At 38.6% G+C, this 27,247-nt stretch overlaps 1 protein-coding gene across 2 annotated transcripts; it reads right to left on the bottom strand.

The window, feature by feature from the left end:
- Positions 1-353: 353 nt before the first annotated feature.
- Positions 354-27,029, bottom strand: ap3d1 (adaptor related protein complex 3 subunit delta 1). 2 transcript variants are annotated; one of them, XM_079891413.1, is made up of 33 exons: positions 26,748-27,025; positions 20,831-20,926; positions 20,661-20,741; positions 19,962-20,042; positions 19,773-19,880; positions 19,561-19,690; positions 19,328-19,467; positions 18,920-18,993; positions 18,745-18,794; positions 18,599-18,648; positions 17,417-17,465; positions 15,732-15,877; positions 15,298-15,446; positions 13,984-14,214; positions 13,676-13,907; positions 12,326-12,471; positions 12,110-12,251; positions 11,948-12,019; positions 11,671-11,743; positions 11,383-11,579; positions 11,225-11,298; positions 8,549-8,711; positions 8,334-8,465; positions 6,631-6,684; positions 5,872-5,973; positions 5,154-5,318; positions 5,000-5,047; positions 3,899-4,088; positions 3,737-3,825; positions 3,549-3,634; positions 2,357-2,478; positions 2,187-2,266; positions 354-2,028 (listed from the first exon to the last, which is right to left on the bottom strand). In XM_079891413.1, exons 1-33 carry the CDS (start codon positions 26,841-26,843, stop codon positions 1,933-1,935), a joined length of 3,744 nt encoding a protein of 1,247 aa, XP_079747539.1. In that variant the 5' UTR covers positions 26,844-27,025; the 3' UTR covers positions 354-1,932. The 2 variants fall into 2 exon arrangements, with proteins under 2 accessions (XP_079747539.1, XP_079747538.1); XM_079891412.1 differs by lacking the exon at positions 6,631-6,684 and having other exon boundaries at positions 26,748-27,029.
- Between the last annotated feature and the right edge of the window lie 218 nt (positions 27,030-27,247).

Here is a 27,247-nt window from a genome sequence, read left to right as displayed (position 1 = left end):
ATATATATCTATATATCTATATATGTATATATAATAATAATTTAATGCAAAATGCAATTTTTTTAAAAACATTCCAAGACATCTTTTGAAGTTTATGTACTCGTAACAAATAAAAATACATTTTACCATCAAAAGGTGTAATATGGTGAAGCCAACTTTTACGTAAAAAAACTAACTAGAAAATAATTGCGACAATCAAGGAATGATGGGGGAATTTTCTATGCAAGTGTTCATGTATTAGTCAAAACCAGAAAAGTAGGCAAAAGTTTACATTCCTACCCATGCAAGTTATACATTTCAATGTGACTTAATGTGTTAATAAGTCGCTTTCATCCACGTCAGATGATTCAGTCTTTACATGGCCTGGAAACATCTAGAGCTGCTGTTTTTTTCCAGAAACGTTCTATTCAAGTCACTTCTTGTTGATGAACTTGCTCTTACATTGGAAAACACTTGCAGGGTACCCTCAGGATAACGTCCCGTGAGCAGATAACCACTATTTTGGTTGCGTCCTTACAACCGAGCGCTACAGCGTGCTGGATCAGACAGTTAAACACAGGAATTACTTACAGCATGTGCTGGAATTAGTCAGTACAAGTTCATTAGTGTGGGGGAAAAAAAAAAAGGCATTTAAGAGCATATATAAAAAAAAAGAAAAAGTGATTCATTGTAATCTGCAAATGTACAAGACGGCAGTACTAAGAGCTGAAGAACACATGTAGAAGCATGAGTTCGGATGATGTTAAAGCCACAGAGGCATCGTGATAGACAGGAAGTGCACATTTAAGTTTTCAGGCTCCCTTATATTCTTACGTTTTAGAAACAAGGGATGACTTTGATATAATACTGTCCAGAAACATGAGACACTGTCAATGTGTTAAATGGCATGTTAGAGGTTAAAACCTTTAAACATTAGCGCTATCAGAAAATAATTTCAAAGCGAACTTCGGTTCGTAACAAAACAAAGTACACGTACACGCTCTTACAATGGAAGTCAATGGGGCATGTGTACAGTTATAGTTGCTCTATAGACTTCCATTGTTCGAGCGTGTACGCTTGGCCCATTGACTTCCATTGAGGAAGTGCATTTTTGGTGTGTTTTTTTTCACAAACTGAAGCACAAATCAAAATGGTAAACAAGCAACTTGGAGATTTCATCCTGATGGAGACCAGAACACGGATTTGAGAGACATGAAATTGTTCATTTCGCCACTTTTATGACCCGCCATTATCCTGAGCAAAGGTTTGTAAGTGTGCAGTTTTGTTAAGTACATGCTATTGTAGTTAGCGATGTAGTTTTACCTGTCGACATTAGGACTCAAATAGTAGTGGGCCATCACATGATATCGTGGTTGAATGCAACCGTGTACCTATAAGTCCTAACGAAACGTACAACTGCACTTGGGAGGCTCGGAGAGACATTAGTTGCTCAGAGGCAGTTTGAGTTGGAGATGTGGATCTTAAACCAGTCCTGCTAGCCTTCGAAAAGAGCAACATGAACCTGGTAGGGAACAGACACGCTGATGTTTAATGCAGAGAAAGGCGCTGATGGAGTTCAGGACAGAAAACAAACTCGGCAAACAACACAACGCAAAACACTTAAAAAAAGAAAAAGCACACAACTCAAGCATCGACAACGAAGAAATCCAGTTCTCAATCAAGATGAATGTCATGGACCGTTAAGACAATGGAAAGAGCGTCAGAGAGACGAAGGATGCAGGATGAAGAGTGAGATTCAGATGCACGTCGGAGGTCAGACACAGTTGAGGAGGGGGAAACAAAGGCAAGAGACGGTCTTAAAAGAAGAACAGAGAACGACCGATTCCAATAAATACAAAGGTTCAGAGGAGGGACACGAGTCTCAGAGCAAGGGTATATGATTCTGAGCGTGTGGGGGTTCGGAGGGGTTACTGGGCCGTGAGGGGGTCACAATCAGCATTTCGAGAAGGTCTGCTTGATTTCGTCCAGCACATTCCCCAGCAGCGATGGCTCGTCGCACTTGGCGTCGATGGTGACGGTCTGATCGGACTGGAGGAGAGAGAGAGAGAAATGAGAGGTTAGCATGAACAAAGGAGCAAATGCATCAAGCAAATTCAGCGCTTTAAGAATCGTTTGGTGGAATCAGAATCAATACGATTCAATTCCTTGGGATCTGTAACCCTTGGATTCAACTGAGGCGCACTCACGGTTTTGACCAGCAAACAGACGTGGTGTCCCTGGATCGACCTGCTGTACATGGAGGCGCAGGAGTCAATCCTCTCCACAACTGTGAAAACAGGAAAGAAGAGCACCAAAGATTGAAGGGTTTTCACATTTTGTCAAACGCACTACAGGCTTCTTTGTGAAGTCAGCGCACCAGAGAAGTGATGGTGGAAGCAGATCCTGGCCAGCAGGTGGTGGAAGGGCATGTTGACCCCCTCTAGCCGTAGAGAGCTGCCCTTCAGGTCGCCCGACTCCAGCAGCTTAGCGTATGCGTCACTGACAAACACAAGACAAACGTTCAGCTACATGAAATCACTCAGGGCTGCGTTTCTCAAAAGCATCGTGAGCTAAGTTGATCGTAGAGACCATTGGTGGCAATTACTCGACGATCTACTTAGGCGTACGATGCTCTTGAGAAACGCAGCCCAGTACAGTAAAGGTCCTTGCACACAGAGTCCGAAACTTTCGTCCGTCAAAAAAAAATTCGGATTGGGTTCGATTTTCTGCGTTTTTCGCATCCATGGCAAGCATTTTGAAAGGTGTTTTGACAATTCAGAGCCACCGCATGACGAATGCGAAAAAAACGCAAACGAAATTTTCGGACTCGGTGTGACTTAAGGATCTTAAGACTACTTTTATTTAGTTTCAACAGCCCTAATATAAATAATATATAAAAAATGAATGCTCTATTATGCGGTGTGACGAGATCTCACATTACCTCCACTGTCGTTTTGCTGTTTTTAATCAAAATAAAAACCATTGTAAACTATTGTAAACGGCTGCTCTGCTCATCCAGCACGAGTTGCAAAGTTCACTGATGGACTGTGTAGTTGTGGCTCTGGTCTCTGTTTGCACTTGAAAACCGAGAGAGTACTTTGATTATGGTTGCACTTGCACTTATTGTTTGACCTTTATAAGACTAAGAAAAAACTTTTTTATTTTTGTTAGTTATACTTTTTTTATTTCCATGTTCAATTTGTGGAAATGAGTTCAATTATGAGGTCCCACACAGCCTCAATCAGAAGTTCTGGAAGCTCATAATTCGTGTACAGTAAGGTCTGAAGAGACTCGTGTGAAATCATACAGGAGAAAAGCCAGTCAGTTGAGTTTGTGGCAAAACCTTTTACAGTGCTTGTATATTGTTGCACTGTTCAATGCATTTGATAATGCACTTTGTTCTACTCAACGTAGAAGTGAAATGACATTCATTACAAGATTATTAGTTAAAACGTTTCAAAATGCACCTGCAGACACATGTGTATGTGTGTGTATCACTGTATTATATATAAACGGAGCACTCCATATGTGTATTTATAGTGCTGTATTTAAGATAAGGTGTTCCTCACCTGTAGCAGGGAGTGGTGATCAGGTATGACGTGCATGTAAAGTGCAGTTTGAAGTCCAGTTTCTCGTGAGTGGAGGATTCTTCAGACTATGCCAGAAAACAATCAATACGCACATGAACAATACTAACACTCACACTAGAACCGTATGGAAATGCATATGTTTTCATGTGTGTAGTGGAGTTTCTTACCTTAACTATAAAGGTGAGGGTTCCCTTTAGTTTCTGAGGCATGACGATACTCTGCACTGAGAAAACGAAGCGCGCCTCGTTTGAAACCCCTGGAAAAAGACCAAATGCATGAGTAAAATCTGCCTGGTCAATGGCTCTTTTTAGGAGTGTCGCTCTTCTGACCTGGTGGCAGTTGGAAGGGGACGGTGAGGCCATCGTGAGGTCCGGCTCCGTCCGGTCGCTGCAGTTTGGAGTTGAGGGAATCCAGTACATTGAACTCCATTGACTTGAGGAAGCTGTCGCACTTGTTCTCAAAGATGACCGACACCACAACTTTGCTCTCATCCTGATGGTTGCCCTGGATATCGTACACCTGCAAAAAAGGGAAGATTTATCAGTAGGAAACGATAAAGAGGCCAAAACACGCAGATCATGCCAACACACGCAACACTTGGATCTCAGAGGTTAAATAAGGCCAGAAGAAATGGAGGAGTATAACAAGCCCAAAAATCTGATCAAAAGAGTTAAATGTCTTAGGTATCATCACCTAAAACAAGGGAGCATGTAATAACTGATGCTTCAAGTCCGAGCTCAAAGGCGATTGCACAGTCTTACAGCACTCAACAGACTTTAGTCACAGTAAACGCCATATTTCATTTGACAAAAGAAAACAAGGCAGTGAGGGAATATGGTAATTGTTCAATTACATAAATATATTTGTTATAAATTAAAACTAATAGTATAACTGTATAAAACTAATCCTTCTATAATATATAAAATGTATTTAAAAAAAATTATCTATATACATACATACATATACAAAATAGAGCGTATCTACATGAGTGTGTATGTATGTGTACACACACATTAATTATATAATTATAAACTTTTATGTTTGACACAATTAAATCAATTTGACAGCAATATTAAATGTATAATTCACAAACTTCGGTGTGACATGGTCTGGCCTCTTAGCCTCTGTTTGTGTTTGTACATGGTGTCTATTGTGCCTAAAGTCTGCATCACAGCAAGTAAGTAGCAATAACCGTAGTTCTGTTTCTATGGTTACCTGATCAGCATCGTTCCTCATCTTTAAACATGCATGCAGAGACACATGGGACAATATATCATTCATAGACTAGAGACCGGAATTACTTAAAGCAATGAGTCAGTTTGATAAAAACAACAGTCGTGTCTCAGGATCCTTGGATCTCAATCACGGCTTGAGCTTCACGCTGGTGCGGGGAACACAAATAGATTGAGTCATCTCCAAATCACACTCACCATCTTGATGTAGGAGTTCTCGGCCAGCAGAGTGTAGTTGGACATGGGCTGAAACGAGATGGAGGTTGGATAAGTACAAGATAAAGTGCATTTAACAAAGCATTTAATGACACAGAGAGGCCTTCTCTGATTGGCTGGCTGGATGGATACTGACCGGCAGAGGCTCCTCGTCCTCCACGGTGCCGTTTTGCACCGAATCCTCCCCGCCGCCGTCACTGTGATGGCGATGGTGGTGGTGGTGGTGGTGTCGCTTCTTCTTTTTCTTCTCCTTCTCCTCCTTTTCTTTCTTCTGCTTCTTCTTCTTGTGTTTAGATGATTTCTAAACAAGAAACCAATAAACAGTTAGCTTAATCTGGTTTCAATAGAGCATAATTTTGGAGCATACTGGGTTGTGGAAGTGTTTTTCTGATGATTTTTTCAACATTACTGTCATTCCTAACCTAAAAGTACATGAAAACCAAAAAAAGAAAGAAAGAAAGAAAGGAACATGTCATGTGACCTGTTCATCCCATTAAGCATTGCAAATGACTAAATTGAATCAGCAATCACAGTACAATATAAAACAAATGATAAGTCAATGATTTTAAATATAAAATCCAATTATATTTCAAGTCTATTGCAAAATTCTCAAATATAAGTCACAATGCATTATGGGAGTCCATCCATCCAATGTATACATGTGTATATACATCATGTGTTAATCCTTTCGATCTTACATTGAATCAAAATAATTGAAATTTGGGGGGGGGGGGGGGGGGGGGAAATCACATTATGAAACTGAAAACCTCTGGAATGTGATCAAGAGGAAGATGGATGGTCACAAGCCTTAATTTTTTCCAGAGCGGTATATAAAACATTTGCGTAAGACCCACCGCGTCCTCTGGTTCTGTGTCTTTAGGCTCATCAGGCTCAGATTCTGCAGCAGCCGCAGAGCTCGTGTCGACAGCAGCAGTAGAAGAGGGTGCCGTCACCTCCTGTAAACAAACATCCATTAAAATGTGTTAACATTCATTAAAACATGAACAAAAAACCTTCCACAAAGACTGAAGAATGATCATCTAAACTATGAATCATGCAGAATTAACAATATCATGATTAAGAAGGGAAAGAAAGTTGATTTGATGAAGTTGGATCGTCACAGTGGGAGAAAATGGTGAAAAAGTGGTGAACCTGCAGTGAGAAAGTGATGGTTTTGTTTTTCGCTTTTAAAGTCAACACTCTGTTTGCATTAGGAGGTATCGAACTATGATGTTTGTGCAGGTAAAAAAAATTACATCAAGTAACTTCATTTGATTCATGGGGCAAATACTTGTGGATATGAGCTGTTTGACTGGAACCGCAAGAACTGTCAAGAATCCTGACTGTTTATGATGATACAGGAGAAGTTTCCCCACACCAGTCATTAAGACACATTTACACCTCTACACGTGCACACATGCATCCCTAACTAAAACAAGCATATGCAAACAGACAAAAATGTGCGAGACCTGTGAAAAGCAGCGAAAAGAGACAAAGAGAAGTCAAGAAACGAGAGAGTCCAGAGGGAAAATACAAAACAGACGCTCATTAACAACACGGCAGACTGACAGCGGTATGAGCAGAGGGGGAGGAGAGAGCGTGAGGGACCGGACCTGGGCGGCGGGGGGAACAGGAGCGCTAGAGAGCCAGAAATCCAGATCCGAGGCCTACAACAGAAAAGGCAGGGTGGGGAAAATGAGTCGAATCCAGTTTGACTCCAACAGAACCCCAAACAAACGCTCTGACAACCTCAGAAAACAAAGTAAGCATATATTCCATCACCATGTTTGTTATGGACACTTCAATATTTATGTTCACTTTTTTTTTTTTATATGAATTATATTACTATTATTACTATTCAATTAATTTATGAATTTAGAATTGTATTAAGCAAAATGTAGACATAATTTGTTTTCATTTAGGCAAAAATATTTTGATTTACACTGCCCTCCCTTTTGATAGCAATTTTCATAGTGATTCATAGTCATGATTATAACTAAAATGAACAATCAATTCATTGTTAAGGTCAATACTGCAAAATATACATGCAAGAAACCTAATAATATTAATAATAGTTTCTTTATACTACAATTTAAATTAGGTACAAACCGATATAAAAATTGACCGATAATTCTTTATATTTCAAAGCAGAGAACCGATAAATTTAATTCCGAATTTTATGTCGCTTATATGACACACTTGCACTGCTCATGTTGCACTTAACTGGATTTTTGAACACTTTTTTGAAGTGATTCCAATCTTTATCGGCTTCAATATATCGGCCACATTTTCTAATCGGGCCGACAATGATAGCATTAAAAATGAACATATATCAGCCGATACCGATATGGTGACCGATATATTGTGTATCCTTAATTTAAATAAGTTAATATTTTAATTCAATAAATGACATGATGTCTTTATATCGCATTGCAGGCAACAAAATTCATACAGTGCAACCAGTGTTACAGGAAAAGGAAATGTTTTTTTAATCGGTCAAAACACTTAAAAATAAATAAATAAATACATACTAAAAACATAAAAATAAACCAAAGACCAAACAAACAAAACTACAATTTAAAAGCCATACTAAAATGTATACAAACAGATATTTTCTTATTAATAAACACATTAAATTGAATTTCCAATGTATTTTAACTAATTTAAGCTAATTTACTACGAAGATATTTTATTTACCATTAATCCACTAGTTGATGTTAATAATAATAATTATTAGTAGTAGTATTAATATTATTGTTTTTACTATTTGTAAACAGACAATTGTTATATTAGACATGTAATTGTTATAACAGATATTCTATTATAACAACTACAAATTAAAAATAAACAAATAAATAAATGAAAAAAAAAAAATATATATATATATAATGACATTCTACCAAAAAAACTAAACATAAAATAAAAATAAATGTTTTCAACTTTGGACAACAGTTATATAATAACATGTCTGGGTAAAGAGAATAATATATCACTACATTTTAGGTGAGGATACCTGCATGCTCTCATGCGTTTGTGCTAAAATCAATTTAGTTGATATAAATAAGCATGCTTGATTGAATTAACAATAAAAGGGCAGTATAGACTGCAGGTGGCCACTAAAACAAATGCATTTTCATGCTTTTTGTCTGTATATAGAAACGATGACTCTTGTACCAGCCCAATTTAAGTTTCAACAAAGTAATGGAATATTTCAAAGCGGTTTAAATAAAGCAAATCTCGAAAGTTAGTGATGAGGAGGGTATAAGACAAGCTTTTGTATCATAATACTTAACTATTCATTCAAAAACAATCATACCTCAGCAGATGTGGGCGGGGCTGCCATCTCTTTAGTGTCCTCTGATTGGACGACCTCTTCTGGCTGGGACTCCATCAGCTCCTCCTCCACTTCTTTGTGTTTCTTCTTTTTCTTCTTTTCCTCTTTGCTCCTCTACAAAATCAAAATCATCATCATATGAATATTTATGAAACTAATGTTATAACAACTGCGTTTAAGCTCTCAGAACACCTCACCTTCCTGTCCTTCTCCTTGTCTTTCTTCTTCTCTTTCTTCTCCTTACTGCTCTTCTTCTTGGACTCCTGTGGGATGCTCTCGTTCTCTCGGTCCTCGGCAGGGCTCTTCAGCACCTCTGGACGGTGGGTCCTCACGGGAAGCTTCTCGCTGTCTGCAAGCGGCCTGGAAAGGATAAGAGAAAAAGAGATTAGATGGACAGAAAGAAAAGGAGACAGTGAGCGAGAGAGATAAGAGGGACAGTCACATGGAAGCTAGGAAAGACTTCGGCTTATTCAATATACGGTTCAAAAGTCTAAAGGCCTTTTTGCAACAAGTCTGATGTGACAAAGTGCCACAAAAAAGTTGTAAAAAAACAACTTCGGCTGCACCAAAACAATCCACACCATTTTTCTTACAACCAGTGTTGAGAACTGGTCTAATGTTAAAAAATTTGGAACTGAATGATTAATTTGTTTAACTTCTGCATTTCTACACAAATATTGAACACAATATATGAACAAAATATGGTTTTAGTGTGCAAAGGCAAAATAAATTAGGTTACGTTTGCAGTCGGTCAAAACACTCCCAAATTTAAACTCATTAGTTGATTAAACTAGTCAAAAAAAAACAAAAAAACAAAAAAAACAAAAACAAAACACATACTACACATAAAAACAAACAAATCTAAACAAAACAAAACAACAAACAAATCTAAACAAAACAAAGCAAAAACAAAACGAAAATAAAACGAAAACTGACCTAGCCTCCAAACAACACAAAAGACAAATAATTGAACTGATATATTTTTGACTGTGAAGGGGTTTGCTTTGCTTCGTTAAAAATCATGAGGTGCATTTGCTTTCAAGATTCAGATTTGGTGTAAAGAGGCCTTTAAAGCAGGATTCATTTTCCTATACAATAAAGCTACAAACAGGAGAGGTTTAAATCCCGCGCTCAAGTTTCAAGAGAAAAATTGAAGCCAAGCAAGGCTGTCAACGCTGGCATGTACTTACACTACCGTTCAAAAGTTTGGGGATAATTTGATATATATTATAATTTTTTTTTTCTTTTAGAATTAATACTTTTATTCAGCAAGGATGCATACAGTTGATCATACGTGTCAGTAAAGATGCTGTTCTTTTGAACTTTCTATTCATCAAAGAATACTGAAAAAATTTGTCATGTTTATCATAAAAAAAATATGAAGCACAATGGTTTTTAACATTGATAAAAATAAGAAATGTTTTTATTGAGCAGCAAATTAAACTGATTTCTGAAATGTCATGTGACCCTGCAAACTGCAGTAATGGCTGCTTAAAAAAGTAGCTTTGCATCACAGGAATAAATTGTATTCAAATTTTAAATTGCAAAAATATTTCACAATATTACTGTTTTTTTTAGATCAAATAAATGCAGCCTTGGTGAACAGAAGAACCACAATAATAAAAAAATGTTTACTGACCCCCAAACTTATAAAATGGAAGTGTACAAGTTATAGCATTTTGATCACAGCCAAAACCCAACTCGCAGGTGAGCTGATCAGTCATGCATGACGCATTCTTAATAAATATTAACACTCCAGCAGTGACATACTGCAATTGCCAGGGAAAAAAAGGAGCAACGGGTGTTGGTAGTTGGGCAGTGGATTCCGTTGGGTCATGTGACCACAGGAAGAACTCACCTTGAGCTAGCACCAGATAGCAGACTTTCAGGAGGGCAGATGCGTGCGTGCATGAGGGAGAGAGAGATAGAGAGAGCAGTGTGTGTGAGAGTGTGGAGAGGAAACAGGAGAACTGGAGAAAGTTCTTTGATACCAGAACACGGAAAACCCAACAGATGCAAAAGACAACTAGAGTCGTTTCACATCTGTATGAACAGAGATTCTGGACTCATCGATCAGCATCTGCTAAAAGTGGTTTCAATGAATGACGGCGGAGAGAAGCATGAAACTGAAAATAACTAGAAGGAAATCGATACTGAAAATTAAGTGGGAATTAATGTCCTCAGACTAAGAGTGTCTTGTACCAAACAATGGAGACAAATCAATGAGAATTCCTGAATTGGATAACAAGGAAATAAGAGTTTAACATGTGTAGCTAGCGATGCACCAAAATTGAGACAAGTTTGGGGAGGCCAACATCATTAACCAAAACCATAGCTACTTTTCCATCCACCTATTTAAGCGAATTTTGTGATAACGCTGGATGGAAATGCCAAGACATAAATTCTAAAAATACGAAAAAACGTATGCGCTCAATTCTCAATTGAGACATAATATGAAACTGTGATGGAAACACATTTACCAAATGAATTCCTTGATGCGCAACAAAAAAAACCCCTATGTGACTTTTCCCTGTAGATGTGATTGGATAAAACTCATGTGACTTTGCCTCAACAGTGGATGTGATTGGATAAAACTACAACAGGTAAACATGTCAGCAGTGTGGATACGCTTGACCATGACCAAAAATTAGGCTAGAGTAGCCATTTAAAAAATTAGTTTGGCTGAAATATCCGAAATATAAATTTACTACGACTCTGAACAGCTCTGAGCAGCATAAAGAGTTCAATTCCTCAAATTTTTGGGTTTCGGCTAAATGAAAACCTTAATTTCGGATTCAGTAAAAAAAATATTTTGGTGCATCCCTATTTGTAGCACATATATGAACTGTAGATGGTGACGATGTGGTACATACTTGTCCAGATCGATGTCCAGAGCTTTATGAGGATCATTGGGATCTTTATCGTCATCGTCACTCGGTAAGGCATTCTGGGAACAGAGACACACACCAACATTACTGCGGATAGTTTTGTGGATAACACTTTTAAGCACTCCAAAGTGACAGCTGCCCACCTCTGGCATTTCCTCTGTGACTATGTCCACTTGTTGAGCGGGCGTGATGTCTTCCTCGCTCTCGGGACCCGAATCCGCCTTCTTCCCTTTCCCTCGCTTCTCCCGCTTTTTCTTCTTATCCTTCTTCTTCTTATCCGCCTTGTCCTTCTGCCGACGCTCCTCCTCCAGCTTCACATACTGGTCGGACATGGGCATCCCTGGACCAAACGAAGGACAGTGAGATGAAAGAGTGTTTTTTATTTGGTCTGATGAAGCGAATTAAATGTTAAGCGTTGCAGATTTGCTCACCTGGGACTTTGAGAGGCACACTAAGGTCGATCTGCACCACCGGAATGTGTTCTACACCTGGCGCGTCGAACACCTGCAATTGCGGAAAAAGTTCAAGGAAGTAGTGATGGGAGAAACAAAGCTTTTTGGAGTTCTGAATCAATTTAACTAGATCAAAGCGTCTAGTGGCGAACCCTTTGATTTTTGAAATGTTTCAAGGTTCGAAACAGCATGAAAGACAAGTAAAGAAAGCCTCATTTGTTGAAATCACGACCGCAGAAATGATCTGACTGCGTACCTTCTGAGATGATGGCGAGGCCTTGATGTAGAATGGGTTGTTGGCCTGTTCCTGCTTCCTGACTTCCCTCCTCTGTTTAAAATCAGGCAAGTTTCTTTAGGTACAGTTAGGACAACTATATTTTTATATTTTCTGACGGTCTGACGGACTGCATGCACTTACCCTGGCCAACTCTTTCTCGTCCACCTCAGTGTGTCTTATTCTGGAATGTTTGGGTTCCTCTTTAGCGAACACCGCTTTGGGCTTCTCGTCCTCAGACTCGCTCTCTGACGGAGGCTCATTGATCCAGGCGTCCAAATCCAGACTGAAGGCAGAAAAACAACAGTTGTAAGATCTTTTCCTGTCGATTCCCTTGCGATTCACCCAAGAAAGGCTCACCCTTCTGGTATAGGCACTTTCTTCTGGGCCTTGGGGGCCACTGGGTTGAGCTCTCCGGCGAAGAGAGCCGTCACTTCGTCGGCCACCTCCACATTCTTCTGCTGCAGCTTCTGGATGTACTTCACCAGCTGGAGGATGCAGGACGCCTGTGGAGGAACATCATGGTTAATGTTGCAGTATCAGTGTGAAATGACGTCACATTGACTTTATGCTACTAAGCATTGCAAATAAACAATATCACAGTGTGTACACGCAACTCAGTTTCAAAGTCGTATTATTGGAATTGCTATCCATGAACAGCATTTTGTTCACACACACACACACACAATGGACTCCAGTGGTGTTTGACATTAGCACGTTGCTAAGCTAAAAGCTCAATACTCAAACTAGATAAAGTTTAATGTTGGTTTAAATATCAGACAGAGCAATAAAGACTCAAATAGACCATATCAGAACTTTTCAGACCCCATTAACCCCGCCAAAACCACATTACACAGCATCAGACGACTTTAAACATTCTTCAGATGCCAAATAATCCACATTAGCATTGCTAGCTTGTTTCTAGATTGCTGTCATGTTTATCACATTGCTAACATGTTGATATGTTTTAACATATCGCTTGCATGACTTGAGCATGTTGCTTGCTTGCTTCTAAAATGACTTAATATTGCTCATGTTTCTAGCCTATTGGCACACTAATAGGTTGCTAGCATGTTTTAACACAATGCTAGCATGTTGCAACATGATGCAATCATGTTTTAGCACACCTTAGCCTTCTTAGATCTTGTCACTACACACAAGCAGGATGCATTTGAAAGCCTCTTACATTTTGGCCAAAGCTGGGCATCTTTTAAAGGCACCATGAATTCAAAATTGACAATGGAACATTGCATTTTATTATAAATGATTTATTCATGCACATGATTATTTTATAATTAATGTGCCCTTGTAATCATTCATCAAAATAACTTCCCCTCCCTCTTGCAGTGACATCTCTTCTCTGATGATGCAGGACTGCCTGTCACTCACATGAAATCGTCCAATAGCAAACCACAACCATCCAATCAATTCCAGATAGACAAAATCAAGTTCCGCCCAGCATTTTTTTTCCGCTCTCGAAGCCGTTTCACTCTGATATACGTCACAATAGGGAAGAAAAGACTATCTTGATTTCAGTTTTATGCTGACTTATCAACAGATCTTTTCTTTCATATTGTGACATACATCTGAATGTAACAGATTATCGAGAAAAAAAAAAAAAGAACGGTGGGGCCTTGGTTTTCTTCATCGGTTGTTGATTGGATTTTGAGATTTGGGTGTTGAATTTTCATTTCATGCTGAATTCCTCACCCTCTCCTGCACTTCCAGGTTGGCACTCTGGACGAACAGCGGCAGTCTTTCTATAAGAAGCTGGCTGGTCTCCTGCGCTGCCTGGCTGTCGGTCTCCCCTTCGTGCTTCTGCAGCACGGTCGCGAACAGCTTGGCAGCATTTTGTACGTACACCGCCTGGATGTGACCGGGCAGGGTGGCCACTTTGGGTCTCAGCATGGCCTCCAAGGTCTGCATGGGGTCCTCCAGATGCCTGTGAGGAAAGGTTAAACGTTAGCATTTTGTTAATATGTTTGAATCTTGAACCTTTCCAGATTGTCATCACATACTCTGAGAACTCCCCGCAGATCCACGCAGCGGCGTAGAGAACCTCGCAGATGCCGTTGCGCTGCGTGTTGCCTGTCAGCAGGTGTGCGTTGTCCAGCAGAGTGGCCATCTGAGCCACGGCGAAGCCCCGGATGGCTTTGACGCGGATGGCTACGTCCAGCATCTGAGAGGCGATTAGGTGGCCGTGCCTTGTGCCCTCCAGACGAGTCAGTTCTACCAGGATGCTGATGTACCTGGAAGACAGATAAGGTTGTGACTTTGTATCTAACTAACAACATATTGGTTCAACGCAAGACAGAGGGCAAGGTCTCTTTCCCTCAAGGGCTGGTTAACACAGAACAGTAGAATGGAAATAAGAAAAAGGTCTTGGGAATACAATTGGGGACGGTTCAGAGAACGTGTATTTTCTTTAAAAATGTGAGCCACGTGGCAGTGGAATGGGGGAAGAATGCAAGGTCCAATATTTATCAAATTGTATACATTTATATGTATTATATATTTTATAAATTAAATAAGATTTGAGGCATTGATTCAACATGTTCAATTATTCAATTCACCAAAAAAATTAACTAATTTTAACTTGAGTGGCACATTTTTAGAATGCAATGTCATGCGCAAGACACTGCAAAATGTGAGGCGTGAGTAAAACAGTCAAAGAGATCCGTCTTGCTCATGTTTACATAGAGAAACAATGGAAAAGCAGTTTAGTAGGCTGCATTTACACTGCAGGTCTTGATGCCCAATTACGATTTGACGACTAGATCCGATTTTTTTGACGACCTGCTGTGACCTAAAAAGTGACCCATATCCGATATCTGCATTTGCACTATACACTTGGCGAAACAACCAAAGCTAGACCTACTGACCAAAAAACTTAGGCTAAAAAGGAAGTAAAAACTATGTGATTTGCAATGGATGTGGATAAAAATGACAATACAAGCTTTTGCTTTCCGAACCATCTTTAAAGGTCAGCAAAACATCCTCCATTGAGCCATTGAAGAGTCATGTGTTTGGAGTTGGTGTCCACCTAAGTTGACGTAATTCGCTACCATCGCTTTTTCAATGGTGTACGCATTTGACGAAAATATCCGATCGGTCCGCTTACATTATGCAAATGTATGTATCCGATTCATTTCCACAAGTGAATGAGGTCCGAAACCGATCTGAGAATATCGGAATCCATGTGTTTTTTTCCTGCTTACATGTTTGTGGGTCACATGGGAGGAAAAAAAAAAAAAAAAAAAAATCGGAACTGGGTCACTTGAACCATGTAATGTAAATGCGGCCTTGGTGTGTCCTTGGCCGTTTAGTCTTACCATTCAAAGTTTGTGATATACTGGTAGTTGCTCTGGCTGCAGATGTCGATGATCTTGGTGAGCAACTCATCTCGGTAAGTGGTGCCTTCTGCTTTGTCCACATGCAGCATGAGCTTCTTCACAATCTCCATCAGGTTCTTCTTCGAGACCTAGACACATTTTAGCAACCCGTTATATTTGAGGTCTACACAAAATGACTTAGAGCAGGGGTGCCCAATCCTGTTCCTGAAGATCTAACTTCCTGCAAAGTTCAGCTCCAACCCTGATCAAACGCAACTGAACCAGCTAATAAAGATCTTCAGGAGCACTTGATAATTAGAGACAGGTGTGCTGGATCAGGGTTGGATCTGAACTCTGCAGGTAGGTAGATCTCCAGGAACAGGATTGGGCACCCCTGAGTTAGAAGAACGTAAACAAACAATTGTCGAACATACCATGCCGTAGAGCAGATCCAGGGCTCTCAGGCGGATAGACTCATCTTTGTCGTCCAAACACTGAAGGATCAAGTCCTTGTGCGACTGAACGGACTTTGGGTGCGTCTTCAGGATCTTGGACATGGCCAGAAGACCCAAGTACTTCACTGCAAAACACCACAGTGCCTAAGTGACTCTTGCAATGAAGCGAAGCCTCTCTGTTCTCTAACTACAGCTGTATTGAATTTATGTTAATTGTCATTTAGCTCAGTTCTTCTATTTAGACTATTAAAGTCGCCATGTAATGTAAGTAGTGACAGACATTTTCTTCCATATTGAGACACATGCGAGTAAAACAGATTACTGAAAAGATTTTAAAAATGTAGGATGGGACTTGGTTCTGTCCATCGGTTGTTGACTGGATGAAGGCAGATCTGAGGGGCTGTTTACATGACACCGTTTTCAACTAAAAATGTAAAACTTTATGCGTTTTGGCCGTTCATTTACATGACAACAGCGTTTTGGGTGCCAGTTTTCAAAGTTCACGTTTTTGAAAGCGGTTTCCATGTAAACCACAAAAACGCGAATCTCTGAAAACGATGACGTCATGCACGTGCCTGTTACGTGTTCAATCTACAGCGTTTTTAGTCGTTTTCGCGGATCGTTTTGACAATGGTGTCGTCTGTACGCGGAAAACTCAAAGGAAAAACTTCTCTGTTTTAAGCATATCGTTGTTGTGTAAACGTATCCGAAATACAAGCTTGCGGTCGATTGTAAGAAAGGGGCGGAGTTTGAGCAGACTAATTGATTGAACTACCATTTCATGACGACTGCAGTCTGAATCCTTCTGCTAAAATGTACAGTAGTTTAAAACTGATACCATTCTAGCCATTTACTACTTTAAAATTTGAATATGTAAATCTACATGGAGAAAAAAAAAACCAAGACAATGGGAAAAGAAAACACAAACACGAAGGACAACAAACACACACACACACCCAGGAACACTCACCCCCACAAGAACACAAACGGACTTCAGTTTTGTTTTACTCTGCCAGATTTTTAAATGTTATGTGCATTATGCATAACAGATTAAATGCATATTTGATATAAAGCAACTAATGTTTTAAGTGCCCATAAAATCAAATCTGCTAAATACAGATGCAAGACAGTTAGAGCCACAGTTCTGTAGTCTTGGGCCATTAGGACAGTAGGCATGTCCTCTACTGATTAGCCTTGTTGATGCCAAAACAAAATGTACAAATACACTGATCTATTTAAGGAGCACAAGGGGCTTCAGGATTGACAGAATGCCAAAACATTCAGCTGGAAGTAAATATCAAATGGCCCTGTGAGGAAACTCTGCGGTTTTTGAGAAACAAAACATGGCAGTCCAGGATTCACAGAGCTACTCTACGGCCGGCATCACTGGGACACCGATAACTCGAACTCCTGCAAGATAATTCAGATCACTTAATGCACATGTATTGAAATATAATTGCTTTTCGGAGGAACTTTTTCTTGAAGTTCCTCAAGCTAAAAAGTTACGAATGACTCTTGCCAATTTCCTATTGAAGCACTGAGGTGTCTTCGAGTTATCCGAGATGGAGATCTACATGTACTCCATCTACAGGGCCAGAGGGGGGACTCAGAAACACACAGACAATGAGAGAATGACACACTGCAGGCATTGACAGAAGGCTCACAGTTCTGGTCCGAGTCTTCAATAAGGATTCGCAGTTTCTGCACACAGAGCTGTGGAGCGGAGAGAAAGGGAAAACAGAAGGAGAGACAAAAGGCATTACTACCATGTTAAACACCTTTCCACACCATCTTACATCAACGCCAAAGAGAAAGCCAACTTCAGATGGGTCAAGTGCTTGTTTGAAATCCACTTATACTTTGCAATGGCTGAATGCTGATATCTAGATACTGAGGTGGCCAATATATAATATAATTGACAATTATTCATTCATTCATTTAGCAAATACCAAAATGTATTCAATTGTATGCATCTGAATATATATGAATATATGAATAAATATTTGTTTAATATTATAAAATTTAAAACATTGGCCCAATATTTGCTAGATTAAATTTTTTATTATAACAATAATATTAATTCTTGTGCGTTAGATGATCTGTTTCATCATTAATTGTAAAATATATGAAAGGACATATACTACTAAATATTTATCAAATTGTACACATTTATATGTATTTTAAATATTTTATTAATTAAATTAAATTTGAGAAATTGGATTTGACGTCCAATATTTATCCAATTCGCAAAAAATGATAATTTAATATGTTTGTGCTTTAGTTTTTTCCTTAATTGAACAGTAGGAAATTAAATTAATAGAGACATAAAATAATATTCATCCAAGGACATGAAGTATCAATGTAACATCTTAATTGTGATATATCGCTATACGATTTTATCAACACATTCTTATTATATAGCATCTCCATATTGGGCTTTGACGAATTAACACACTAATCTCAAGTATAAAGGCCTGTTCACACAAAGAACGATAACTATAAAGAAAACGATAAAGTAGTTCTAAAAAACGTTCTCAATATTAAAGAATAGCAGAGTTCACAGCACAGAGAAACAATATCGTTGGAATCACTTTCAGAACGATTTTATCCAGCTGATGAACGATAACAACATTGACAGCCAATAAGAATCCACCCTGCTTCAAAGAGCTCAAGCATTTAAAGTGACAGACAAGCACGCGGTTAGAATAAACAGAACAAAATCGTCCGCTGGTGTGGACGCTTTATAGTTATCATTCTTGGTGTGAACGGGGCCTTAAATCTGACCGGATATTTCCGTGAAAATATAAAAACTGCTGGTCATATTGAGTAATGTGACAATGGCCCACCTGTATGCTAGCACTGTGATTGGGCATCCCAGAGGACAGTGAGATCAGCACTGAGGTAAAACAGGAGAGAGAAAAGACATCAATGGTGTTGTTAAGAAATATGTGCTTGAGTACAACACCGGGTCACGGCACCAAATAATACTGACCTGCTATGACAGTGTTGACACACTCATACAGAAGCGACATGGCTGAGGTACTGAGAGAAGCAATGAGAGTAAGGACAAGAGAAGAAAAAAAAAGAAAAAAAAAAGAGATATTATATTTAACCCTAATATTTTTAGCCAGCTTTAGTGCTTTGGTGTGTTTTAGTAGCATTGTTACCTGTGGATGAGGTTTGTTAGGGGCTCGATCAGCTTCTTTCCCAAACGAGGCTCCAAAGGAGTGAGAGCACCAAACTAAAAAATAAATAAAAAAATAAAAAACACACATGGAAATCTCATTACAAAAAAAAAAGCGTTGAATCTGTCCCCTTTAACCCTAAATACATCATATTCAATATGAACAATTCTAAGGCCTCTAAATTATCAACATGATTAATGTACTACATGCCATCTGTCATTGATTGATAGTTTATAACTTTTTAAAAAGCAAAAGGCCTTTTAGTATCAAACTGCCCTCCGGTTGTCTAAAGTTTCAATAAACTGTTACATTTAAAAATAAAATAAAAAAAATGTTTTCTGACTGCATCAGACTTTACAGGGTTAAAACCCGACATATATAGTTTCTTACCAGCTTAATGATCTTAATAAGGACCCAGTTGTTAGTGGAGGAGGTCATGAGTTTGAAGAACAGGGGCGCCAGGGAAAGGTAGTTCTTGGGATTTCTTCTGGCCAGTTCACAGATGACGTTCACAGCCGCTGACTGGACACCTGGGACATACACAATCAAACGTTCAGGTGGAACGCCTGAAATATTAGCATTTAGCGAGCCACATTAAGATGATGATGATTCAGCATTTGTACCAGGATCTGGGTCCTCCAGTTTCTCCTTGAGTCGTGGGAAGGCAGGACGCAGGGACTCAGGGTACTTCAGGAACACTTTGTACATGATCAGCACCGCCTTCTTGCGAATGTATGGCTTAGTGTGGGACATCTGAGATGGAGGAAGGGTGAGAAGGAATGAATATGTGCTGAATGTCAATATTTGCCTTGCATAAACACTGCAATGGCTTTACCAAAGTCATGATGTCATTGGCCAGGTCACGAGCCAGGTCGGGGGTCACAAAGCAGGAAAGGCCAGTCAGAGCCACGCCGGTGTCGTACTGGTTGGGACTACTGAGATCCTGGTGAGAGATGATGAAAGCATCCTATAGCAACCAGCATAATCAAAACAAATGCAGGTGAACAGGAAGTTCAAAACGCACCTTGCGGATCTGATTGGTCGTCAGCATGATGACATCAGTGCCCTCATGAAAGCATTGCGATGCCGCAAGGTAGCCGATTCGCTGAAAACGAGAAGAAAAAAGGCATTTGTGAACCAATGTTGCTAACTAAAACTATTGAATGGTTGCCTTGGCAACTAACTGAGATAAAATGTAAAGTACTAAAATAACAAAAACTGAAATAAAAATAAATGAAAGCCAAATATAAATAAATAAAAAACCCAGTAACACTTTAGTATAAGGTCATATTGGTTCATGCATTAGCTAAAATTAACTAACAATGAGCAACACATTTACAATATTTATTAATCTTTATTAACATTAGTTAAAAATACAACTGTTAGTTCATGTCAGCTCAGGTCCATAAAGTATTAACAGTAACAACTTTTGATTTTTATTATGTTGAAATTAACATGAACTAAGATTAACAAATCCTAACGAGAACTAATAAATGCTTTAGTAAGAAAGTATTTTCCGTTGTTAAGTCACGTTAACTAATGTTAGCTAATTGAACCTTATTGTAAAGTGTTACCAAAAGACAAAGTAAATAATAAATATAATAGAATAAAAAAAGAAATATTAAAATAAAAGCTAATTAAAAATATTAATAAATAGTATATAAATAATACTAAAATAAGTTCCGACTGAACGCAAATATAATTTTTCGACGCTGCCTCTCACCTTGTAGGTGAATTTGGAGGAGCTCATCACCTCCACGATGTTGAACGCAGCCCAGCTGACATCATAGCCGAGCATCTGCAACTGTTTGAAAGAGATATCAAAAGAATAAGTGATGGATTGAGCTTATTTTGAAGCAGATGGGAAAGGATATCAATGATTGGCAGCCTTACGTAAGTGAGCTTGCAGACTGCATTGGCTTTAACCGCGATGTTGTCCTGTTTGAGTTCTTGTTTGATCTCATCGATGCATGTAGAGATGTATTTGGCCTGTTGAAGGAACAGGAAGTATTGTTAGAAAGAGTGAGACAAAAATAAAAACAATGCTCTCCATAACAGCCCTGGGCATCGTTTAGCTTCCTGTTGTCAACAGCATGTCAAATCACTGCCAGACCTTAACCGAGAAGAAAAGTGTTCAAATTAAAAGAGAGTGAGATTAAACGTTTTGCCTTGTCTTTACCTGACAACATACCTAGATAGACATCTATCAAAGCGATATATAAAGGTGATTATCTGCCATAATTAGCATTTTTTCAAAGGTATAGTAACCTAAATGAGGTCACGTTCCAAACCCAATTTTTTCCCCTGATAAACACAAAAAGACATATTTAGTAAAATGTCCAAGCTGCTCTTTTCCATATAATGAAAGTTGATGGGGACCAGGGACATAAATCTTTTCTAGAATTCAGGCAACTGGACATGAATGGAATGCCTCACATTAGGCTATATATATAAGCCACAATCAAAGACGCATTGTTGAAACCCTTAAGCTAAAAATAATAATAAAAAACATGCTCAAAACTAAGTCAGTATGTTTGTGCGTGTATGCGTGAAGAATCAATGGATGACTAGAAGAACTGACAAACCACAATATCTCATGGCCAGAGACATAAAATTGTTAAATGATTAAATGAAAATATATAAAAAAAGAGAGAACCTTCAACCAGCACTCAAGACACACAGCACACACGCTCTCTGCATCTCAGGGACACACACAAAGTGTTGTTGTATGGGGCGAGTGTGGTGGTCATGTGTCTTTAGTCATGAGACAGCCACAGCAGTGACAGGAGGGGAAGAACTGAAGGGCTTAGAGAACCTTTACATGGGCATAACCTCTCGTTTACCACAGTGAAGGATAGCAAGATGTCTTCACTGGGGTAAAGAGTGCAAATATGTGGTAAATGAAAGTTCTCCATAAGATTTCCACATCTTTTCAAAACCCTTGTGAATGATGCATTATGGGTCGTTTAAGCGCAGAGAGAAAATACAAGGTAAACAAAGGTTCTCCAGAAGGTTCTTGTCACGTCTTTACAACATTCTTGTGAATGATGCATTACGGATAATTTCCAACAACTGAGACTGAAAAAAAAAGGGATAAACGAAGATTCTCCAAAAATTCTTGTGAATGGTGCACATAGAACAAATAAAAATGAGGTAAAAGACGGTTCTCTTGTCAAATCTTCATGCAGTTCTATGAATCGTGCATTATGGGTCATTTCCAACCATTGAGACAGGGTAAAAGAATGTCCACCAGAAGATTTTCCAGACCTCTTTACAAAACCCTTGTGGATGTTGAGTTATGGGTACTTAGAGGCAAGAGAGGCTGAAATACAAGGAAACCAACAGGAATATCTTTACAAATGGTGCATTCTGGGTGATTTCCACTTAGCAATAATACAAAAAAAGAGGTAAATAGGCTTTCCTATCAAATCTTCATGTAGGCCTAGTTTTTATGAATGATGCACTATGGGTAATTCTCAAAAACTGAGACAGAAAATATGAAGATTCTTCAGGTTAGTGACAAATCTTCATGTTCTTATGAATGAAATTTATTCCTTCTTTCCCCGCCATTGACAGAACTTTTTAGCTTTCAGTGTTTAAGTGTTCTATGATAGGGAGCGTCATTATTATGCATCTTCTGAAAGAGTAGAGAATCTCTGGATCAAAATAGGCAAAAAAGCAGCAGAAACAGATGATAAAACCATCGATTTTGCATGTATTATGTTTTGTTATGTTGTAGCCTTTGACAGCTTTTTGTTCAAAATGTTGATTTTTTACATTCAAGTGTTCATAAAAAAAAAAGAATGCATGAAGCTAGAATAAAATACAAACGAAATATTCAGGGGGCAATGAAATTGTGTGTGAAAATTATACTTCAAAAAAACAAAAAAACACCGGTGGGGAAAGAGTTATGGGTAACTTCGACCCAGTAAAAATGAAACTCTAGAGGTAAACTAGTTATCAAATCGCATTATGGGTAATTTCATCCCTGTAAGAACAAAACCATAAGGGAATAGAATTATTCCATTACTCCAGAAGATGTTCCTTGTCCCATCCTCATTCAGTTCTAATGAATCATGTATTATGGGTCATTTCAGCCCATTGCCATGACTGAAATATTTGTGAGTTAGCCAAGAGTTGGATTTGACCAGCTCAGCAAACCATCAGTCAAGTATGAAGACGAACTCAACGTCCTTCTCAGGCAAACAAGAGAGCACAGTGAGGAAAACCTGAAGTCCGTCCATCTTTTCAAGCACTACCAGCATGTTCAAAAACATACCAATGATGCCCCAAAATTAATATTCAAACACACCTATATCAAAATTACTTGGCTCAAGTGCAGCTATGGTCTCCAAAAAACCATTTAGGAGGGCAGCTCACTAGTTCTGAGAACCAGCGAGTGCTTTGGCTAAGTACACCCACCTCTTGTGGAAAACAAATATAGAGGTCTCATATGAAACCACAGGCAGAGAGCAAACAGAGCAGTGAACACACATACGCACAGTCTGACAGTTCATTCAGGAGGCTATGAATATTTCACAGCACTGTCCGCTGTTGGCCAGGTAACAGACACGGCATCTAGGTACGCCGGTACAGGTTACATTGATGAAGCCTTGCTGATACCCGACTCCAGATGTTTGCAGATTAAACAGGGCCAGGAGACTAGAACTGGAATGTTAAAGCAATGAACAAAGCAAGTTTTAAGGATGTTTGTATTTGAACGCATGGCACTCAAGGTGTGATTAAAACATGGTTTGATATTCAATTGAAATGAAAGTAGGAGACCAAAACCAGTCAGACCAGAATCAAGATTGTAGTATGAAGTCAATGTAATGAGGTGCCAACTAACTACTTGAACAAGAATAATTACATATCCGATATAAAAGTTTTCGAGAGCCATAACTCGGACAGCTTGCTATCTTCATAGATGAGTGGGTGCGATCATGATGCAACATTTTTTGCCACAGACTCAAGGCCACATCGGACAATGCTGGTTGTTCAAGAAGGTTCACGCCGTCTTTAGCACATTAGAAACGCATGGCATCAGTGTCCAGTGTTTACTAAATTTATTACATTTCATAACACGTAAATCACTGATCTGATGTCTGCTGGAAGGTCAAAACCGGTGACTAAAATCAATATGAATCTCCAAAAAAGGGAACAGAATACTGAAGAAGTTAAAGAGGGAAAGCCCTATTTGATTAAATGCTCAGTTTTACAGCATCTTGTTCTCTTTTTCCCCAAAGGGAGGGGCGAGGATGGAGCATATTGCAAAAGAGAATTCAGCTTTGTCATTATAGGTGAACAGGAAGCCTGAGGCCTACTTCCTACTTCATCATTTCATCTATCAACCACAGATCACAAAATGAAAGACAAGAAACCAAGATTTTCCTCCCTGACACTGTGGTCAAACTGACAGATGTGATTTCATATCCAAGACGACGGCTGCGCCTCAATACCTAGTCAGCTGCCTACCTAGACAACATTTTTGGGCATCTCAAACAAATTTGAAATCAAAGATATTAGGGGATTAGCCTATAAGCCCGTTCGAACATTTAAAATCAAACGTTTTTTGGGCATCATATGCATGTTTGAACATTTTGGGCCTCATCTAGTGTTGTCACTATACCAAAAAATACGATACCTGACTAAAATACCAATACCGAATCGATACCATTGCGATAAACTAAAACAACAGTAAAAGTAATTGCATAATACGACAGAACTTAAAAATCATTGTTATATTAAAATAAAAAAACACATTATCAATCACATTCGCTAATCTTTAATAATTCTGAACAGTTTGGGATAGGCATGGGTGACAGGATCAGAATCTTATTTCACGATATGAATAATTTAATATTTTTTTAATGCAATTTTAAATCACAATACAGTCATCTTAAAATATATTTAAAATTATTTTATCTTTAAAATAAGCAAAGATGCAAATTACAATCAATATGACAAATAGGCCTACAATATAAGATACAAATGAAATAAACAGTGCTTTAATATTTGTAGGTATAGGCTACAGTAGGTCCAACATCAGTAGCATTCAAGTAAGAAATCAAAATCAAATGTAAAAAAAAAACAAAAAAAACACTGATTAGTCTTTAATCTATAAATTACCTATACACCTAATAAATATGTTAAAGTTATTCAGTCAAGCAGTGGGTGATTTTCTCTTTTCTTTTGTTGTTTGATTAACATTAATCACACAGACAGCAGCAGGTTTATTACGCCTCCATCTCTTTAAGAGCTGATGCACGGATCCAATACATTGGAACACCCCCAATATCTTTCTTAACCAATTAAGTTCACTGGGACACAACGACTGTGTTTGCATGGATACTTACCAGGCAGGCATATTAGCATATTTTTGACCATTCAAGTGCAATAATCCGTGAAAGAGAACTGAATTCAAGATCGCATTCTATCTGAAGGCCAGCTATGAAATCTTTTTCGAGGCTAGTTGTTTTTAAAAACTGTTAACATCAAAAACGTCCAGCGCTTTGCACACACATCAACTCAAATTATGAAATATATATATATATATATATATATATATATACATATATATATATATATATATATATATATATATATATATATATAGCCTATATATATACACACACACTTATTAGAATGCTGTCATTCTTAAAGTTCTGGAACTAATAAAATGTAGAACCATACAGTTTTTGATAGCAGGGTATACCAATACCTGCAATATATTGGTGCAATGCAATACCTTTCTAGTGCCGGTATATCGTGCAACACTCAACTGAACATTTCCATTCAAATGCGTTTGAACTCTCAAATTGGACATTTGTGGGCACATAAGAGTTCAAATCGACCACATATGCAAGTTACAATTTTTGACCTGAACATTTTGCATGATGTAGGTGCATTTGAACATTTAAACTGAATCACATGGCTGTCAAATATTTTGATTAAATGTTTTTGGGAATTCTATACGGGTTTGAACCTTTTGGGAATCCTAAAATAATCTGAACATTTCCATTAAATTGTGTTCGAACACTCGAATTGAACATTTGTGGGCATCTTAAGCACAGCAGAACGTTCAAATCCAACACATCGTACGCAAGTTCAAACGTTTGAAAAGAACATTTAGGCTAGTTCATATTGTAAATGTAGGACCATTTTAACCAAATATTTGGGCAACATAGGTGCATTTGATAGGTGTTCGAACATCACAGGCATCATGCGCGTTCGAATCTTTGAATCGAACATCGTAGAACGCGCCTATGATGCCCCCGAAAAGCTGTCTCCTACATAGGCTTCTAGATAGGTTTTGTGACACGGCCAATCTCATGACACGCATAAGTGAGGCAAGCTATAGCCTATTGAATTAACATCTTTCTTTTAGCGTACCGAATCGGTTTATCACATGCATAATTACACAAAGAACAAGATGGAATCAAATTTGTATTTATTTTAAAGAATATATTTGTATAGGTGTCATAACCGTTAGCAATGCTAACTGGCCTCATACATGATAAACAAAACGATGACAGACTGTTCTAACAACATTAACAGCTGTCACCTAACACACCAGGATTATTAAATCACTGAAATAATAATATTTCGTGTTTAATATATAAATATAGTTCGTTATCTAAGCACATTTGACAGGTTATAGCCGGTTAGCTCACCTGAAATCAGGTGATTTGAAATCACTGACACGAGATCAACTTGATTCATTTATACCAGCTGCGTTTAAGGCATATTTACGAAAACATCCAATTCTGATTTTAATATAAAAGGAAATGAACTGATAGAAGTGTCTCACCTCATCTTCCTTATGGTTCCTAATGCCACGTACTAAATCCTGCAGGTTTTTATCGAACATCCGATCGATGCTCCCCTTCACGATCTTCAGAGCCATGATGATTTCCCTCCTGTCCGACCGGACCGAACCGCAAACACGGGCTTTATCTGAGTACTGACCGGCCCGCAGGAGTCTCTCTAGTCTCTCATTCAGTCCCGAACAGCGGCCTGTGCAGGAGGGGTTTTGCTCTTTCTGTAAGTGCTGATCTGCAGCGGACCCGTCTAGGAAATGGCTGACAAAATGGCGGACAGGTCACCTGACTGACAAACCCATCCACACTGCTAGCGCGCGACGCGACGCACTAGACGCTTCCCAGCGTGTCGTTTATTGGGATTTTCACATTTCCTTCTTGATGTTGTGAAGAATGTTTTTTTTTTTTTTTTTTTTTGCAGTCACGGATTCATTTTAATTATTTTTTATAATAATGTTAGCCAAGTTTCACATTGCATTAAACTTAGTCT

The sequence above is a fragment of the Squalius cephalus genome, assembly GCF_949319135.1.
Source record: "Squalius cephalus genome assembly, chromosome: 13".
Classification (NCBI taxonomy): Eukaryota; Metazoa; Chordata; class Actinopteri; order Cypriniformes; family Leuciscidae; genus Squalius; species Squalius cephalus.
Note: the sequence above shows the minus strand (reverse complement) of the source record. Positions and strands in the feature narration are given on the sequence as shown.